Genomic DNA, 21,643 nt, shown 5'->3' on the forward strand with positions numbered 1-21,643 from the left:
AAATTTTAGTTTGTCAAATATAGAGAATAAGGCTCCGTTCTATTGGACTTATTTTGACTAAACTTATATTATCTGAACTTATCTGAACTTAACTGAACAAACTTATTTGTGTGTGAAAATGTCTAAAAAAAACTTATTTTTGTTTAACTTATATTGTCTGAACTTATTTTATCTGAAATAAGTCAAAATAAGTCAAACAGAACAGGACTCTTAACTTTCGTTAATAGACCTCCACACCTAGCTTCGTAGTTTAACGACCCTGAAACAAAGTTACTTAGTCAACCATACACATCCTAACAATTATGGTTCTCATAAATATCCATATCTTCGTACGTTTACTTATTTCAAAAATCAATCAGTGGGAAATTTCCCTAAATTCCTAAAATTTCCAAAATTATTTAAAGATCTCCCCTTCCCAAAATTGGATTATACTTCGTACTAAAAAGTCTTCTACTTATTAATATTCACACTACATATTTATTTACACTAATCGTGCTAAATTACTCCCATAAAAGAGTGACGACTGTTTATAGACAAAGACAGATCACAATTCAATGTTTCAGATCAGATCATGAATTTCTTTCATTAAATTAATCATTCCATTTTTTCTAAACACATTTATTTTTTACGAAAAAGACACCTTCATCTACAAGCCTTCATCACCGACGCTCAACACCCTTTTATCCTAATTCCCCCCAATCCAATCACTTCTCTCCACCTCACTTCCCCCCTCTCACTTTCTCTCTCCTCCCCCACTCTCTCTCAATACCCTCACCTTCCTCCACCACAAATGGTGGTTGAACCTCCAACAAAATGGACTCCCCGCCGCAACAGCAACCCAAAATTCGACACCTCTCCCGACCAAATCCTCCTCGAAATCCCTCAAACACCCCCTTCCGACGCTCGAAACAACAACAACATTAACAGCCACCATCACCACCACCTCACTGCATCCTCCACCACCTCAATCGCCACCATTACAATAGTCCTAGCATGGTACTCCTCCAACATCGGCGTCCTCCTCTTAAACAAATACCTCCTAACCATTTACGGCTACCGTTACCCTATCTTCCTCACCACCCTCCACATGCTCGCTTGTTCAGTCTACTCCTCCTTCGCCGTCCACTCCCTCCGCCTTGTTCCGGCGCAAGTTATTCAATCTCGGAAACAACTCCTTAAAATCTTCTCCTTATCAATCATCTTCTGCTTCTCCGTCGTCTGCGGTAACTCTTCGCTTAAATACATCCCCGTCTCGTTTAATCAAGCAATCGGCGCCACCACTCCGTTTTTCACCGCCATTTTTGCATTCGTAATCACGTGTAATAAAGAAGCGCCAATTGTTTACTTATCATTACTCCCGGTTGTTCTCGGCATTGTTCTGGCTTCGAATAGTGAACCTCTGTTTCACTTATTCGGGTTCATCCTCTGTGTCGGGTCGACCGCGGGTCGGGCGTTGAAGTCAGTTGTTCAAGGGATTTTACTGAGCTCAGAATCGGAGAAGCTTAACTCGATGAACTTGTTGATGTATATGGCTCCCATGGCGGCCGGTGTTCTACTGCCGTTCTCGCTGTACATTGAAGGGAATGTTGCAGGGATTACGATACGCAAAGCGAAAGAAGATTGGTTTATTGTCTTCCTTTTGGTTGGGAATGCGACGGTTGCTTACTTAGTGAATTTAACCAACTTTTTGGTGACGAAACATACGAGTCCGCTGACGTTGCAGGTGCTTGGAAATGCGAAAGCGGCGGTTGCGGCGGTGGTTTCGGTGTTGATATTTAGGAATCCGGTGACGGCGATGGGAATGGTTGGTTTTGGAATAACAGTCATGGGTGTTGTGCTTTACACCCAAGCGAAAAGGAGATCTAAACTTACATCTCATTAATTCATTGATTTTTTTCTTTTTGGTAAATAAAGATATAAAATAAAAAAATTATATTCTTGTTACTAGGAGTTTTTTTAAAGGATTTTTTTTTTATTTCCATACTTAAATCATATTGTTTCGAATATTATATTGTGATTTTTTGCTGTTCTCCAAAGGGAGAAGCAACTTGTGACGAACAAGAAAGGAAAGGAAAGCTAAAGAAGATTCGATTAATTTTTTTTATTTTTTTTTGTCAATTTTGTAATTTTTTTGTCAATTTTGTAATTTGGTTGGCTTGTAATTGTATAGACCAATAGTTAAAAGATAATGTTAGCCAAAAAGAAGAAGAATGAGAGTAATGTCTTATTTCTTTTTTCTCGTTTTCAATTCTTTAAGCACAATTCTTTTCCTTAATCTTATTTTTAGCATAATGATTAATGAGCATAATTTTGGAAAAAATTAACTTGCTTTGGAATTATAATTATAATTTGGATGTTTGGCATAATAAAACCTAGACTATATTTTACGTTGATAATTATTTATTGCCCCTAAAACATCATCAATTTATCATCGACTTTATTCTCCTACTTTGTTAATTTACTTTTTCCTTTAATAAGTTGTTATTATGAGCCCACCAAACAAAGTGATAGTTGGGTGGACGAGACTAATGGCATTTGGGGCCTATGGCCAACTGGTAGATGGCAAAATCAATGTGAGTCTTAGTAGCTTATACCAAGTAGTTGCCATTGGTAGTGACTAGTGAGAGCATAATGATACACATATAACGCAATCAGGAAATTAAAGTGATTTCGGCGCCACTGCTTCTTGTTCTATTCGTCTAATTCTTATTGTTTATTAGACCAGATCATAAATCAAAAAACACTCACAGAAAATATTAACATCAGAGCAGGCAAGAAATTAGATCAATCAAACCAGAACAAGTAAAGAGAACGTCTTAATGTGCCAATATTATTTCCTTGATATTCTAGGTGCACTGAGTTGGTTGTTGGCCGGAAGTCAGGACGGTTCTAGTAGAGTCAAAAGGAATATTTTTTTTATGAGTTTAAAATTGGCGGGTAAATATATGTATGTGATTGTGGGTTAATAGTGGATAATGGATCAATAGACGAGCAAGGAAAATGTAAGAGAACGAAGCATGTGATTTTCACTTTATTTGCAAAGTATTTTCATTTACGAAAGTATTAGGCTATCATTTTTACCACGTAATGATCTTAGGTTAATAAAATTACTTCATATGCCCATTATAAGCTCAGCTTTAATAAAAAAAAAAAGGTCTTTTAACCTTGACTACAAGTCTACAATATAACCCTAAAAGGCTAAAACCATTGGGTTACACGCATTAACCGCTAACCAACATCAAAGCCCACTCTATATCAGACCAAAAGTTTCAAAACAGGGCTCCGGCTCATGGGTTCTTGTGCCTGACTGGATCAGATCGTCATGCCTAAAACTAATTTTATCAAATTTAGCATGTTTTATCGTGTCAGATTGAGTTGTGACGTGTCTTGTTGTGCTTTTTCCACACAAATATGCGGCCCATGGCCTACGACTTAGTTCTTGTGCCGATCTGGGTCGCCCGACCCACAGGCATCTTTAACGACCCTTAGTTCAAAGTTGAGACTAGTAGTTGGTAATTTTGGTAAAGCTTTAGCAGTGAAAAAGTAAAAATTAACTCCTAGAATCCTTGTATGGATTATTGGATGTGTAAATGGAAACATACGAAAAGCTGTTGAAATCTGCATATCATTCACAAACCTAGTGAAGGTCCTGTAGGGCTGTAGTTCAGTACAAGTAAATAAGTAATGTACAGTACTCCAGTAGGCTATATCTTATTAAGGTTAAACCTTAAAAGCCTATGTTTGGGTTCAATTTGTCGGCAACCCCAACTAATTCATTAAAACTAAAAAACTTGACGTTAACGTTAACGTCATGGGACTATTAATAGTCTACTACTGCGATCATGATTGCATGATTGCCAATTTCCCATGCCTCATTGTCTCTAATTAAACTTCTATTCCTCCACTAATTTGTGTAAATTAAAGTTTAGATTTGTTTGGTTGTGAGTTAACTGATTCATTAAGGATCCTATTTAAAGCTAAAATTTAGAGTTGGAAAGATCTCACCCAAAATAACAACACAACAGGAACGAGACACGAAAAGGGGTTAGTGTTAACTGTTAAGGGTTTCTACCTTGATTAATTAAACGGGTCAACACAATACGACATATTTAATTAAACGGGTCGGATTTGATAGATAATGTATTTATGTTAATAATTAGTTTGTAATTAATTATTTAATTACTGTTGTACCCTTGCTAACCCTAATGTAGCTTGTATATATAAACACTCACAAAATGAATGAAAGGCACAAAATTATATTTCCTACATGGTATCAGCTAGGTTTACCTTCCCTAAACCCTAATTCAGTAGTCTCCCTCTTCCTCCCTCCCTCTCTTCTTCTTCTTCTCCTTCGTGCACACTGCTTCAACGACAGAAAAACCTGCCTTCCATTCCGCCCTTGCAGTCACTAATGTCAAGTCTCTTATCTCCATCACACTTGACCTGGAAATCGGCCAATATCACGAATGGGTGACTTTATTCAAAGTGCAATCCATGGTGCACTCGGTACTAGATCATATCATCCCTCCTACGGAGGAAAATGAACTCGCCGCCTCCGTTTCCGCCAAAGCTGTTGATCTTCCTCTCTGAAAACGCCTCGATAATGTAGTTCTCCAGTGGATTTACGCCACTGTATCCCCAGACATTCACAACTCCATCCTTGTTGATGATGACCTTGCCGCAAATGCTTGGAAGAGAGTTCATCAAAATTTCCAAGACAATTAGAATTACAGAGCCGCATTTCTTGAAACAGAACTTACAACCACAAAAATGGTTGAGTTCTAGTCGGTTGTTGCCTATTGTAATCGACTCAAATCCATTGCTGACCAGTTAGCCAACGTTGGGTCCCTTGTGTCTGACCAGCGTTTGGTATTACACACACTTGCGGGTGTGCCCAAGGCATATTCTTACTTCGTCACCAACATCCAACAAAAGAAGACTCTCCCTACTTTTACTCAACGATGCTCACGGCTGAAGTTGCACGACACAACTGCCAAAGAGCGTGCTCGTGATTCTGGGTCTACGACAACTCTACTCGTGGATGATGATAATGCCTGACCGCCGCCGTCGCACCACCACAGAGGTAATTCCAATAACAATGGTCGTAATTCAAATAACAATAATCGTGGCAGGAGGAATAAAAATAATCGCGGAAAGGGAAATAACAACAACAACAACAACCATAATCGGGGGCGCAACCCCGGTCACGATGGTGGTCAGACCAGCAACCACCAGCTCGATGTGGCCTAGGCAGCAGCTTCACCGTGGCCTTATCCCACCTGGCCTGCCGGGCAGTACCAACAGCATTGGGCGTTGCCTCCTTGTCCCTATCCCACTTCTGTTTGGCCAGGGCAGGTTATGCGAGCACCAAGGCCCAACCTTTCTACAGGAGTACTAGGCCCAGCACCAAGGTCTCATCAAGCCTATGCAGTGCAGGCTCCCCCTTCTTCTGGTTATGCACCTACGGACATCGAATCTGCAATGCATTCTCTTTCTCTTCACTAACCGGATGAAAATTGGTATATGGATACTGGAGCTACCTATCACATGACTGCCAATACATGTACCCTCACGTCTTATTTTAATTTGAGCAAAAATATTGGTATTGTTGTTGGTAATGATACCATTATCCCATTTCGTGGTTATGGTCACACTTTCCTCACCCCACCTAACCCCCCCCCCCCCCCCTTGCATCTCAAAAATGTCTTACATGCTCATAAGCCATCAAAAATCTCATTTCCGTTCGAAAATTCACTAGTGATATAATATTTCTATTAAATTTGATCCCCTGTTTTTTCTGTGAAGGATTTACGGGCGGGGACTCAACTCATGAGATGTGAGAGCACCGGGGAACTTTATCCACTCACCGCCACAAAAGAGCCACACCACCATCTACCTTCTTAGTTTCCTCTCCGGATTTATAGCAATCTCTCCTAGGGCATCCGGGCCACGCCATCCTTAGCTATCTCCGCAATAGTGATTTAATTCATTGTAATAAGGCTCACACTTCATTTTGTAATTCTTGTCTTTTGGGAAAGCACAATAAACTTCCTTTTCTTGATTCGCATTCTATTACTGCTATGCCATTTGATATTATTCACAGTGGCTTGTGGACATCTCCCGTTTTGAGTTCTCATGGGCATCGTTATTATGTATTTTTCTTGGATAATTACAGTAATTTTTATGGACTTTCCCTATCTCCACAAAGTCCCAAGTTTACTCCATTTTCCAATCTGTTAAGGAATTCGTACGAACTCAATTCGAACGGTACATTAAAAACATAGAATGTGATAATGGGCGGGAATTGACAATGGGCCATTTCAATCCTTTTGCAAAACCAATGGCTTAAACTTTCGATTTTCGTGCCCTCATACCTCACCTCAAGACGGTAAGACAAAATGAAAAATCAAATCCATTAACAACATTGTGCATACGCTACTAGCCTATGCATCTACGCCTCCATCTTTTTGGCATCATGCACTTCAGATGACAACCTATCTTCTCAATTTTCTCCCATCCGAATTCTTGAGCTATAAATCTCCCACTCAAATCCTCTGCCAAAAGACTCCCTCCTACTCTCATATTCAGGTTTTTGGTTGTTTGTGCTTTCCTCTCTTTCCGTCTACCACTATCAATAAGTTACAAGCACGATCAACACGTTGTGTCTTTTTGTGGTACCCATCAAATCATAGAGGGTCCAAATGTTATGACTTGTCAAGCAAGAAAATCACAATTTCAAGGCATGTCATATTTAATGAGGAACAATTTCCTTTTTCAAAAATTCATTCTCCTAATTTCACCTCTTATGAATTTTTGGACAACGAACTCTCTCTCTATCTCATGCATTTCTTGTCTCCGTCCAATCCAACACCAACCCACACTGCTGCCCACAACCCTACTACCCTCATTCAGCCCACAAATCAGTTGGCCCAGTCCATTACGGACTCCTCTCCAACCCAGTGTGTCTAGCGTGCCACTTCCTCTGCCTAGTCAACACTGGCTTCTGCACCTTCAGCCCATCCGCCAGTGTACACGCCAAGCCCAGCCCACCCATCGTTGTCCCCCATCAGCGCAAGTACCATTGCTTCTGGCCCACCTCTTCTGTAGCCCACCCGTATGGCCACTAGAGCCCAACATGGGATTTAAAAGCCCAAAATCCCATTTAATTAAAGCACCTCTACTACTTCTATTTCGCCTATTTCGGGGAACCCTGTAGGTGCTTTAAATGATCCGAATTGAAAATCTTCCATGGTTGATGATTATAATGATGCTCTTTCTTAAAAATAAGACGTAGGAGTTGGTGCCCCGTTCTGCTAATGTCAATCTTATTCGTTTTATGTGGATTTTCAGTCATAAAAAGAAATTTGGTGGTTCTTTTGAGAGGCACAAAGCCCGTCTTGTAGGTGATGGTAGGTTCCAACAGGTTAAAGTTGATTGTGACGAGACATTTAGTCCGGTCGTAAAACCGGGTACTATTCGGCTGTTTTGAGCATTAGATTATCCCGTTCTTGGCCCATTCATCAGTTGGATGTCAAGAATACGTTTATTCACGGTAATCTTAATGAGACAGTCTACATGCATCAGCCATTGAGATTCAAAGATCCGAATCATCCGGATTATGTTTGCTTGTTGAAAAAGTCGTTGTATGAGCTTAAACAAGCTCCCCGGGCATGGTACCAACGCTTTGTTGACTATGTCTACACCATTGGATTCTCTCACAGTCGTTCCGACCACTCTCTTTTTATTTATTGTCATGGTGCTGATATTGCTTATATTCTGCTATATGTTGATGATATAATTCTCACAGCCTCCTCTGATACTCTCAGAAAGTCTATCATGTCTCTACTCTGTGTTGAGTTCACTGTGAAAGATCTGGTTCCTTTGAGCTAAATTTTGGGTATTGTTGTTACCCGCACCTCTAGTGGTATGTTTTTATCTCAGAAAAAAATATGCATCAGACATCATTGAGCGGGAAGGCATGGTTAACAACAAATCGAGCCACACTCCAGTTGACACACACGCCAAGCTCGGCGTCTCAGATGGGGAATCTTGTGCTGATCCCACTCACTACCACGCACTTGCAGGTGCCTTCCAGTATCTTACATTCACCAGACCAGACATCTTTTATGTTGTTCAACAGGTGTGCCTCCACATGCATGATCCGAAAGTTGGTTACATGAATGCTCTCAAGCACATTGAACGCTATATACAAGGTACTATTGATTTCGGACTCCATCTGTATAAGTCTACCCTTGCTTCTCTTGTCTCCTATAAGATGCAGATTGGGGTGGTTGTTAAGATACTCGATGTCCCACCTCCGGTTACTGTGTTTTTCTTGGTTATAACCTACTCTCTTGGTCCTCTAAACGGCAACCTACTATGTCCAAAACCAGTGATGAGGCCGAATACAGAGGAGTGGCTAATGTAGTATCCGAATCATGTTGGTTCCGAAACCTTCTATTGGAGCTCCGTTTCCCTATTAAAAAAGATACATTGGTTTATTGTGACAATGTTAGTGCGATCTATCTTTCGGCAATCCAGTTCAACACCAACACACTAAACATATTGAAATGGACATACACTTTGTACGAGAAAAAGTTGCCCGTGAAATAGTTGCACTAAACATAATCAATGAAAGGCACAAAATTATATTTATCTCCTACAAGATTATAGTGTTGAGGTTTTCCAACATGTATATATTAGACATGACACGTTTACAGCAGTGGCGGAGGCATGAGTTAAGTAGAGCGGTCCTAAGAAAAATACTTACTTTTAGTTAAATATTCATCAATTTTCTTTTTTAAAAAACATAATTTTAGTTAAAGTTTCATCAATTTTTAAATAGTAACCCCGTTACGTATAATTTCTGGATATGCTACTTGTTTACTGAATTGATCTAGCTAAATTGTCATAAACAAATACTGAAGTTTGATCGATAAATGATTAGGTAGAACTAAATCTCAACTACGTTAATCGAGTTTGAACAAAAACATAGTAATGCCCCGTCAAAAAAAAAAAAGCATAGTAGTGCCCAACTCTATTCGGTTTATTTACCCTCCTAGTTCACACAAGTATGTAGGCAGGATACACACCCAGCTCTAAGGTGGTGTTGCGAATGTAGATCATGTGGCGTTACACTGAGAAGCATCTACACACCTAAATTATGTATTTTCCGGATTGTAATTGCTCGTTCATATGAAGGTTTTTTTTGGGTGCAAATGTGTAATAAGGGTAATACAAATTATAATAAGGGGAAAGAATATTCAAATCTGCGACTAATTGTACACAAATTCTCAATTTTATTCACTAGATCAAAACTTGGTTGATTCATTCGTCTCAAGTTGTTACTTACAAGTTACAACTAACAAGTTGTAGGATAGTTGTAGGTTTTGCATGTAGCACATCAGCACCATAAAAGCACTCCCTATAGGCTATAGGCTATATATAATTATTATTTTTGGTGTTAGCACCTGGTTCACTCTTAGGGGTAATCCGGATTCGGGGCGAATTCTGGGTGGATAGGTTTCAATCCCATCCTAATTGTTATTGCGGGGGATCGAACACGGATCCTCCCTACCGAGTTCAGCCTCAATCACCACTGAATCAACAGATAATTGGTATATACAATTATACATGTCCTTGTAGAGGATAAGCTAATTAATTTTCAAGTCAAACATAAGATTTTGGGATCTTAGCGTTGACCATTTATCTAAAAGACACTATGTCACTATTCAAATAAGTAAACAACTAAAATAAGTACTTGAGCTGCTGGCCAAGTGTAGTCCATATCCCGAAGGCCCAGCCCAGTAAAAAATTAATAGCCCACACTCTTTTTCTGCTCGTATTCTCTCGATCGAACTCCAAATTCAATGACTTTCTCGATTGTCATACTCTTGCGAACTTTGACTATTATTTGTCACTACTCACTAAGTTGGAGTATTCAATAATCATTAGTTACTCACTACTCACTACCCACTAGTCTTATTACCAGTATTTTTAAAGCAGTTGTGAAAAGCTATCTAGCGATAAAAGTCAAACTATTGCAAATAAATCCGAGTAAATCAAGCACTCTAATGGATTTTTTCAATTTCCATCCATGCACTTGGCGTAATATAATTTATTGCTGTCTCAAATCCCCCCTACTCAAATTGACTTGTACAGTTAAACCTACCTATCCAAATGACTTAATTGGCAGTGGAAAATCATGCAATTATATGCAGTGGGGTCACTGTCTAAAATTTAATGACAAATTAACTAAAATAAAGTATTATTAAGAAAAATGAAAAAAAAAATAATGAAAAAATAACTAAAATTGATCTCCGTTAGGCATATAAGTGAACCAAATTCTCGTCTTCCTTATTGAGTTGTCCAACCCATTTTATATTCTCTCAAATTTAACACTCATTGACGTCATTGTCTATCTCGAAATGGTTATTACTAAAGGGTAGGATATTTTCCAACATTCACTATAAAATTGTAAGGGTATAAATATCCCGATCCAACTGATGAGATCATGTCATAAATTCATAATCAAAAGGTGCAATAGGTGTAGGAATGTGCCCACTCTAATAGATCTCACTTCATGCGGTTTCTTTTAGATCAGTGTTTATGCTTCAGCTTTATCCCAAGTAAAAGGAACCCAAAAAAGCCAATAAAACAAACCCTAACAAGACTACAAGAGTAACAACCATCAATTATTCAGTTTACAATTGAAATAGTGGTCTAATATGTACTACCTCCGTTTCAAAAAGTTCTTTACAATTATTATTTGCACGGACTCCAATGCAATATTTAACTACTAATATATCCAACTTCGCATGTGGAAAAAATATAAAAAGTTGATATTCTGAAAATATATACCGAGACCAATCTAACAAGATTTTACATGTAACGTTTTGATGTATATAATAGTGAGAATTTACGGTCAAATTTTTCATATTTTGGACACATATTCCTAAGCGTAAAGAACTTTCCGAAACGGAGGAAGTACGTGGTATGGCAGGATCGGCACTTTGGCAGCCTTTGAAAAGCTACCTTTGGACCGACCCGAATACAGCTTTGGAGCTCCTCGATATATACCTGTTCAAGCAACCAAATTTACCTGAATTTATTCGAACTTATTTAAAGTTTTTAGTTATAAATTGTACTTGGTCAACCTTCTTTTTTAAAAAAAAAATTATCTTATCTGAATTTAACTGAACTTATCTAAACTTACTTTCTTGCAATAAATGTGGAAATAAGGTGAACAAAACAAAACCTTAACTTTTTCCACGACCACATTCACTGTCAAAGCTTAAAAATTTCCAAACCGAATTAAAATTATCAATTTCACAATCTGTGTACCACTTTATCCTATTTATCGATTTTAATGTAATTTTAATTATGAAAATAAAGATGGATAATTAACCAAATACAAATATTGACCAATTATAAAAAGCAGTTCACAAATTATAGTGAACAGACGATTCAGACTCGAATTCCAAACCACTTCCACTATCTTATCTATCTGCATCATTCTTTACGTACATCATTTTACAAGATAATAAGGTAGCATGCGTACATTTTACCATGCACGATTTGATGAAAGTGCATTTGTCTGAGGCTCAGCTATGTTCTATTCAGAAATACTCAATCAAAAAAGCATATGGCAAATTGATTCTTCCTGCTGCTGTAAAAGTTTACTGGGCTAGTGCTGTGTGGTGTCGTTTAGGCCAGGCTAAACATAGATTCATCACCTGGCTAGCTGTTTTAGAAAGATTGAACACTAAAGACAGATTAAGACAGTTTGGGCTGTCTATGGATGATTTATGCCTCCTATGTGGTGCTGCTACTGAGAACCATAACCATCTGTTCTTTGGCTGTCACTTTAGCTATCAGTGTTGGTCTCATATTGCCAGTTTTCTGCACATTAGTCTCACTAAGTGCAGCCTGCCTCAGTTGATCAGATGGATTCACAGGAGAAATATCTCAAAGTTCAGAAAAGGGGTGTATTATACCTTTGTATGGTGTACTGTCTACCATATTTGGAAAGAAAGGAATAATTCTTTGTGGAACAATCAGATTAGCTGCATTGATAAAGTGTGTAGCATGATTAAGAGTAGTGCATGTAATAGGTTACATTCTGTGTTGCCTAAAGCTCTTAGCACTACGGATAGTAGTTGGTTCTGCACCCTTGTTGAAGGGTAGGTTTGCTTGGCTTGTTGCTTGTCTTCTTGTTTCAGTGGAGGGTTGTTCCACTTGATACTATTCTGTAATTGTTGTGCATAATATATACTAATACTTGCTTACCAAAAAAAAAAAAAGAAAAAAAAAAAAAAAAGAAAGGTAGCATGGGTACATTTTACCATGCACGTTGTCAATCTTCTTTATACATTGTTGCACGTAGTCAATCTTAAGGTGCCTTATTAGTTATTACTAGAGGAGACCGGACCACCACTTTGATAATTTGCACTATGTTGGAAATCCTAGTGAGAAAACAAAAGAAAATGAGTGGGAAAATGTGGGAATATGAAAAGTCCCACATGGGAAAAACATAAACCATATTCAATGTTTATATTTGGGGGTTTGAGGGAAACATTTGTTTAAGAAAGCATGTGAGTGGCATGGGTGGTCACAACACACACGCGTGCGCGCGCCGGGCCGGGCTCGGCCGTGGGCCTTGCGGTTCGCGGGCGTGGGGTGGGTTTTGTGGGCCGGGTTATTCTTTTTGGTCAAGGGCGGTTTGATTAAGTCAGAAGACTTAATCAACCCACTAACTTTGGAAACTGCTCCATTAATCACGTCATTACTCCCCACTAGCCGTTTTATGACTGTTGCAGTTCCCCATTACTCCCGTAACTTCTCCACTAGCCGTTTTTTGATGTTACAGCTTCCCAAAAGCCTCACTATAAATTCATCGTTCATTTCCACAAAAATATACAGAAACTTACAATCACATCTCTCTCTCAAATTCCTCTCTTTCTGGGCAAATATTCTGGTCTCCAATCGGGGATTGTGAGTGCACATAATTCTCGGTGTCGTGTAAACCCTGGAGGGCAACCGCAAGCGTTCTACTGCATCGGAGGTAGCGCGGAATTGTCTTTTAGAGCAGTGGTCCGGCCACGGCACGACAATTGTTTTAGTTCGTCTTACGCAATATCCAGTTAAGTCGTTCCAATTACTTATTTAGCTAACACACTATGCTCATGATCGAATGCTAAAGCAGGTCACGCAATTGCGTTTTGAAAAGATGGTTACAACTTTTTATTCAAACCGCAGGTAGTCCTTGCATGCACGTATTCAATGTACGATAAATTTATTGTATATCGGAGTAACTTTTACCCACTTTTTGATAAATTTTAACAGGTTTTTATTATGGAGTAAGGCTATGTTTGACAACACCAGCTGAAATGAAGCTGAAACTGATAAGTTACCATAAATTGATACGGTAATGTCTGAAACCAATAAGTTACATGAACTAATAAGCTACCTGATTACGATAATTGTTTAATGTTTAGCTAACTTAAATTATTCGATGATTATACAATTTATTTGCATTGTATTGAATTTTTTTTATTATAATATATTTTGTACTTTACCTATTTTCGTAACTCTTAATTATAATTTAGTAGACCATTACTTTTAACATATTTTTATTTAAGTTTCTAGTTGTTCCTTATATACTTGCTCATACGATGTATTGATTATATAATTAGGGTTTTGGATCCTCTAGAGTTCTAAAATAACTCTACAAGGTAGAGTTTGAGCATATCAACCATTGAATGAAAAATTAATGGTTCATATACTATCCTTCCAAAAATTTCCATATTTTTTCTGATCAATATAAGCCCTTGATTTTAAAATGTAGGATTTAGATAAAACTCTACCTTGTAGAGTTTTATTAAAACTCTAGAGGATCCGAACTCTATAATTAGTGATCATTCGTATTAAATAATTACATTTCCTAACAAATATATTTGCCCACTGTTGATACAATGATACAAGAAATTATGCTCCCACTTACTAGTTACTACCTACATCACAGTCAAATATACACAGGTGTCATATATTAGTGCTTTAATACCAACAAAATGTCAGATTAATGGCCTTGTGAAGCGAAGTAAAATACCGATGAAACTAATGTAGTGATAGAATTTCAGCACCTGATTTACAAACGTTACTTTTAGGAGAGTCTGCATTTCAGTCATTTCCTCAGCATTTCAGCTCCTGAAATACGATTTCAAATGGATACCAAACACATATACTTCCTCTGTTCTTATTTAAATGACACAATTATTTAGTCACGTTTGCCAATGCACGATTTCAAACATTAATATTTTCAATTTTGGATAAGAAAAAATTATAAAAAGTTGATATTTAAAAAATATTTATTGAGACGAATCTAACAATACCCCACGCAACTATGTTTTTACTTAAGTATAAACCACAAAAAGAAGTCAAATGAGGTTGTGTGAATAGTGGCTAAAACCCTATTGTGTCATATAAATAAGAATGGAGGAAGTATTTATTTAAGCTAATTTAAATTTCTACTAGCTGATCATTTAAGCTAACTGAAATAAGTTACCAAACAGAGTCTAACTCTTTATATTACTACTATGAAGTAATTTTTTAAGGATATGCGTAATGTTTTCTAAAGGGTTACATGGTTACTCATAATATATATCGGGTTACTTTAATTTGGATTAACTTTATATGTGCCTTACGATATTTATTGTACACCGGTATAGTCAAATTTTAGGTTTATATTTACGGCTGCACTTTCAGTTTATCTATTTTGAGTAAATGGACTACATTGTTTTATTACTTCTCTCAAAACTTCTGTCACAAATGTCTAATTTTTGCATACTGTTTTTAGATAAATAAGCAATTTTCAAGAGGGATATGATTTTAAAAGATGTAAGTTAGATATGATGTTGCTCCATGTATAACTTGGCCTTGCATTTTTATTATAGTACGTGTTATAATGGAAGCAAAGAAATATTAAATAACGTAAATAAAGGACACAGAGATTTAACGTGGTTCACTAACAATGTGTTAGCTATGTTCACAGTCAGAGGGGAGACAAGTTTTATTGATCTTGAGGGGTACATATTACAAAATACAACTAGGTTATGACCTAGAGAGTTTATATATTATTCTCTAGATAGATGCGGAAAAGCCCAGAAAATAGGCCCAAAACAGATAACCCTAGTGTACAAATAACATATACCGTAAAGTCCCTCGTGCTAGGGCGTTGCAGTGAGGTCTTAACCGGTACAAGGCATTATTCTAACAGTACGTATAACTGGAAAAACAAAAAATAAACTCTTCATATAATATAAGTTCATACAAATTATGGTAACATAAACTCTTATGAGATACATGTATCTTTAGTGCTTCAAATTGAAGGTCCATATGATTGGAAAAAGGAGGCTTTTATTCGACGTTCTCGTTCGCTAAAAACGCCCGTGTATTTATGGTAAAAGTATGATATTACCCTTTTAAAAAAAATCAAAAATCCCCTTCCCCTTCACCCCTTCAAGAAGTCGTTGCTCTGACCAAGTCTTGTTGTCGCCGCCTTTGGCCCAGCCCCCCACCACGTCGCCTGGTTGTCCCAAACCCCCCTCCCCCCTCACTTGCTCTGTTATTTTTGTTCCAAAATTAATTTTCTTTTAAAAACCATAGTAATAGACTATGTAAATATGGTTAATATTTTTAGTAAAAGATTTTGTATATATGGTTGGTATACGTTACTTTATTTAGACATTAGAATCCCTAAATTGTAGCCAACAATTATGATAATAATCACGACAAATCATTTCTTTCAACACCTAAATTGTAGCTATAGCGGGGCTGCCAATTCTGGGCGGCACCCCTTTTTTTGGAGTTGGGATGTGGCTGCTGGTCGGCTCTGCGTAAGAGAGGTGCGGCGTGAAGGTGGAAAAAGGAACATCGTCGGAGCGTGGTAATTGGTGGCTGTTGTTGGGGTGGAGCCGCCGCACAGGAGAGAGAGAGAGAGAGAGAGAGGGAGTGGTGGTGTTAAGAACAGAGCCAATGGCCAAACTTTTTTTTCATTAAGAACATATGCTGCCCAAAAAAGGCGGCCTAAACTATGGTTCAGCCGCCCACAATTGGCGACGCCGACCATGGCTCAGCCGCGCATCATGGTCGTCGCCGTCAATTGTGGGCGGTTGAACCATGGTCCAAGCTGCCTTTTTTGGGTGGTAGTGTGTTTTCCAAAAAAAAAATGATTTAATTTTTAATCGTTTAAACCTCCCAAGAAACATTATTTTTAAAATTTCATTATTTATTATTATTATTATTATGGTTGTTATTATTGTTTTTTATTTTTATTATTATTAGTATTATTATTATTATTATTATTATAAAGAAGCGATTACACAAAGTTGGATGGGAGCCTAGCCATTAATTGGGCTCCGACACCCTTATTCAAAGCAAAACACAAACGATGAAAAAGAAAAGAACAAATGTTAGCAGCAGCCCTGTTACTCTGAGCAACCCGTGAGACTCTAGCCATGAACTCGAGGGCATCACTCCCTAGTTCTCCAAAGGTGGAGAAAGAAAAAGCGATAAAACTATATCCGTTGTCTATGCACTTCGCTTCATACTTATTCTTCTTCCTGGCAACAGCATTAGCGACGGCAACCCCAGGAGCAAAAGCATCAACTCCTGGCTCGGTGAATGGAGAGATTGAAGGAAATAATGCCCTTGGTCCAAGTATGCATTCTATGTTAAGTCTAATAAATGCGGTTCAGTATTAATTAACAAGTTAATAATTCAGTGAGATCAAGTGAGCTGAATGCCTAGCTAGAGGCCGCTTCAGTTCAAGTGGAATTAATGATATTAATCCACAGCTTACTCTTGACTGAACCCGTAGGGTCACACAAATAGTACGTAAACGGATCAAGTATTTAATGACATTAAATACTCCATCTATGAATATTCGGAACCGACGGATCTTGGTTTCAGTGGGAGCTAAGATCGTCACAGGCAAGAAATGAATACTCCGGAAACGATGATATTGCCGGAAACGGAAATATGGATCGTATCGGAAATATGAATATTATCCAAGTCGTAGATGTTGCCGGAAACGGAAACATGGTACGTATCGGAAAATATTATTGGAAATGGAAATATTACCAGAATCGGAAATATTGCCGGAAACGGAAATATTGTCAGAATCCGAAATATTGCCGGAAACGGAAATATTGTCAGAATCGGAAATATTACCGGAATCAGAAAATAATTCCGGAAACGGAAATATTAAATATTTGTTCGAAACGGAAATTAATTCCGGAATCGAAAATATTAAATATTGTTCGTATCGGAAATAAATTCCGGAACTGGAAATTTAATCGGAAGCGTATCGTACGAATTAGCATCGGACGAGGCCTGCCGGACGAAGGCCCAGCACGAAGCCGGGGCATCGCCCAGCAAGCACGCGCGCAGCCAAGGCAGCGCCCAGGCCTACCGCAAGGCAGGCCCAGCGCGCGCCAAGGCCACGGATGCGTGGGCCGCGCTGCGTGGGCTGCTGCTCGCACGCGCATGGGCAGCCCTTGTGGCTGCCGTGTGTGTGTGAGTTTGTGCTCATGCGTGATTCCTAAATCTACAAGAGTCAGTGTATGATTAAATTTCTATTCCTAATTGGATAAATTAATTAAATAGAATTCATGTAGGATTCTAATTTCAATTAATTCGTATCCTACTAGGATTACGATTCCTTTTCCATAACTCTATAAATAAAGGCCTAGGGGTCATTATTTAAACAACAAGTTTTAAGTATTCAAAACTAAGATTTTTAAGCAGAAAAATCAGCCAATATTCTTGCCTACCTAACCGAAAATATTAGAACCTTAAGGGCGATTCTAGTTGGTCAATCTTAAGGCGGATCCGGACGTGCTGTGGACTATCTACGGAGGGACGACACTTGGAGTCCTAAAGACTTGTTCTTGTTCGGTTCGGGCGCAGCTAGGGAAGGCACGCAACAAAGAGTATGCATCTAAACTATGCTAAATGATTATGTGTAAATAATATGTTTCCTGGCTTTATGGTTTTTCCGCATGATTTATGAACTGTCATATGAATCATAACCTAACAGTGGTATCACGAGCCCCTTATTATTTTCATAATCTAAATTGCATGAACATGGTTAAATATTACAAATTTGCAAGAATTAAAAGGGGTGATTAATTTTCGTAATTGTTAATTAATTGCAAATTGCGTTTATTTAATTATACGTACGCAGTTTTTCGGCAGTTTCTTCGTTACTCATCCGAATTGAGTGATTTTTGTGTCAATTCCGCATGTAAAAGGCATTCTAAAATTTTGACAAAAATAATATTTTTCTGCCGAACCCAGAATTCTCAAATTCGAAGCCTAACTATGACTTTTCGAAGGTTTTAGTTTTTCGAATGCAAAATTTCGTAAATTTAAGATGTTAAATTAAATATTTGCGATTCTTGTTGATAAATCTTGAATTTTTGATTGACCTAATGCATATGTTTAACAAGTTTGAATGCCTAGTCTTGTTAATTATGCAATCTAATTTGTAATTATGATTAATTTGTTGAAAATTAGAATAATTTAGAATTAATTTGATTTTCATAATTAATTGTAATTTAATTAGAAACCTATGATTAAAAACCACCATAAAAATTGTAAATTTACGATAAATTTTAAATTTTTATGACCTAGACTTGAATCCATAACAATCGGAAATCAATTGGATAATAAATTTTCGATTTTTCGCCCTAAAATTATGAAATTAATATTATTTATTAATTTGTCATTAATTTTAAATATAAATTTTAAATTTTTTATGCGATTCGTTCATAAAACTTGCACGCACGAAGCAATGGACGCTTCGTGTTACCCTTAAGGGGTGTTGTATAATGCGGGCATGCGACGACGAGCAAGGGAGCTCGTCGCCCGTGCGGCACGAATGCAATGAGCAAGGGCGTAGTGCACGAGCACAAGGCAGCAGCCCTGCCTTGTGTCGTGTGCCACAAGCAATGAACGAATGGGCATGGGCGAAGGGCGAGCCAAGGCAGTCGCGTGTGGGCAGCAAGCGAGCTGCGCCACAACGCGCGCTGCCTCGCACAAGGGCGCGCAGCCTTGCGCGCAGCGAGCGCAAGCTCGCGTGCCACGAGCGCTGCGCCCAGCATTACTCGCGCGCACAGCGCGCGATGTCGCCCGCCCAGCGAGCGATGGCTCGCGCGCCCAGCGAGCGATGTCGCGCGCCCAGCGAGCGATGTCGCGCGCACGCACTGCGAGCGATAGCTCGCGTGCGATGAGCGCTGGCGCGCGCAGCGAGCATCAGTGCGTGCGGAGGCTTGCGATAGGGAAGCAGCAGCTATGCGACGAGCGCATGGGCTGCGCGCACATGGCCAGCAATGGCTGTGTGCGTACGGCCCATGGGCGTGCAACGCGTAGGGTGTTTGCGTTACGATTAGATCGTTTTGAATGTTTAATTTGAAAATTTCAGTTCACGTAATTTTAATTAATTTTAAAATTAATAATTTGAATTATTTTCTTGGATTTTAATTTTGAATATTATAATTATAATAAATGTTATTTATTCTAATTATTTTACTAAAATTAAAATCATGAATTAATTTAAATACGACTGAAATTGAATTAAATTTTTGGATTCAATTATAAATTGATATGAGCTTTAAATTTTAATTAAATTTGTATGTTTCCGGTTAGACTAGAAATACATTTTTATGTTTAAAATTGGTAAAGCATATGAATTTATTGGTTTAAGTGGGAGCGCTTTTTAGTCATAAACTCTTGATTAGGTCTACAAATCCTTAAGGTTAAAACAACTTGATTAGAATTAATAAGGACTGAATAATTGGTAGATTATTGGTGCCCTTGATTAATTGCTGCAAATGTTTACGTGATGCATAATGTGTTTTACTAACCAGCTATGTGGGCCATTCATGATAATGAATGGGTGAATGGTATATATTGTATATGTACTGTTTTGCAGGTTATGAAGTGACTAGTATGGCCCAAATAGGATAGAAAATATGGTCTGCGTACCATTAATTTGAATGTAATTGGTCTAAAGTACCAAAGTTATTTTTCAATTCAAATATGGTCTGCGAACCATCAAATAGTTGTAATTAGTTATAGCTTATCCTATTTGAAGAAAATGGTGCCTCCCACGGAGATTTTCAAGACGGACTTTGAAGTCAAAGCTTCAAGATGAAGTCGGGCCATACTAGATCACAAATATCTTATGCATGTTTTAAGTTATTTATTGTTTTAAATATGTCTTAAAATGCATGAGATCAAAAGCTTGATTATGTTGCATGATTAAGGATTTTAGTTCACTTAAAATCTAACCAACATAGTAAGAGCCTTAAGTTCCAAACTTAAAAATTGAGTTAAAAGGTGCCATGCCAAAATATACACTTGCTTGGATATCCTTTACATCAATCTAGTAATAGTTTTCGCTCAGCGAGGTGTTACTTATTGGTCCTAAAGGGGCAAGGTACACAAATAATTGTGAGTACATGTTAGTTTTGGTGAAACTCAACGATATAAGTAAGGAGTCCTTTTATGTCGTGGCAAATTCGATAGGTTTACCTAATAAGTTCTTAGACGTACCTATCAACCAAGAATAGTTTCTAGACTATTAGCAAAAGGCTTTTGCTTACCTAAGATGTTCTAGGATTAAGTCGACAAACTGTGCTTAGTTCTTCAATGATTTTAGGATCTTGGAATCATTTTATTCACACCTGCCGGAACACATAACTTGAATAAAATGCTTAATAAACATTGAATTATGCATGTATGCTAGAATTTAAGTTTATTAAGAGAAACTGTGAATGGTTATTTATTTGTTTATTCTTTTCAATTGTAGTTTTAATATGGCAAACAACAATCAAAACATCATCATGGGTTCTGAGCTTATGGTCAAGATGAACCTGACAAATTTTCTTGAATGGGAAGCTAAGCTAGTTGAAATAGTCAAACTCAATGGACTTGAGTATGTACTATCACATCCCATGCCAAGCTACTATGCCAGAGACATGACCCCTGAGAGATTTTACGCCTGGGATGCGGATCTCAAAAAGGTTATGAGTCTCATGCTGAACAATATCCCTGATGATTGGGCTAGAAGGTTTATAGCCTATGAACCTTTTACGCTCATCAAGAATCTGAGGGATATCTGTCGTGGAAGTACGGAGGACAGGGACCTGAACGTCCATGAGTTGATTGAATCAATGTCTGGTCTAAAGGTTAGTTCTCCCAACAGGTGTTATAGGATGGAGGTCCAAGAAACACATGTTCAGCTCCTTCGCACTAAACAGAGGGTAGGCGTCCCACTGAGGTTCCATGTGGAACTTATGTGTTCATATTTTGATCGCCTAAGTCTACTAGGAACACCAATAAGCGAAAGGATGGCAGTCTCTGTCTTGCTCAATTCACTACACAGTGGGTTTGGTCGCTTCAAGCAACAATACCTAAGTGAACCAAGAGAAGAAACAATTGCAGAATTTATTCACCTTGTCAGAAAGGCTGAAATAGTACTGGACTGTGAAGCCAAAGATTTACTCAAGGCTAGAAAGAGACCATTCAAGAAAGGTGGAAAGTCCAAGGGCAATGCTAAATCAAAGCAGGACAAGTCCAC

General features: G+C 38.1%; 2 protein-coding genes across 2 annotated transcripts; both read left to right on the plus strand.

The window, feature by feature from the left end:
- Positions 1–569: 569 nt before the first annotated feature.
- Positions 570–2,248, plus strand: LOC110784374 (probable sugar phosphate/phosphate translocator At1g12500). The gene has a single exon (XM_021988826.2). The coding sequence runs from the start codon at positions 791–793 to the stop codon at positions 1,880–1,882; it is 1,092 nt and encodes a 363-aa protein (XP_021844518.1). The 5' UTR covers positions 570–790; the 3' UTR covers positions 1,883–2,248.
- Positions 2,249–11,568: 9,320 nt separating this feature from the next.
- LOC130463666 (uncharacterized) lies at positions 11,569–12,186 on the plus strand. Its single transcript, XM_056832868.1, has one exon. The coding sequence runs from the start codon at positions 11,569–11,571 to the stop codon at positions 12,184–12,186; it is 618 nt and encodes a 205-aa protein (XP_056688846.1).
- Positions 12,187–21,643: the final 9,457 nt, after the last annotated feature.

Source organism: Spinacia oleracea, chromosome 6 (assembly GCF_020520425.1).
Source record: "Spinacia oleracea cultivar Varoflay chromosome 6, BTI_SOV_V1, whole genome shotgun sequence".
In the NCBI taxonomy this organism is placed as follows: Eukaryota; Viridiplantae; Streptophyta; class Magnoliopsida; order Caryophyllales; family Amaranthaceae; genus Spinacia; species Spinacia oleracea.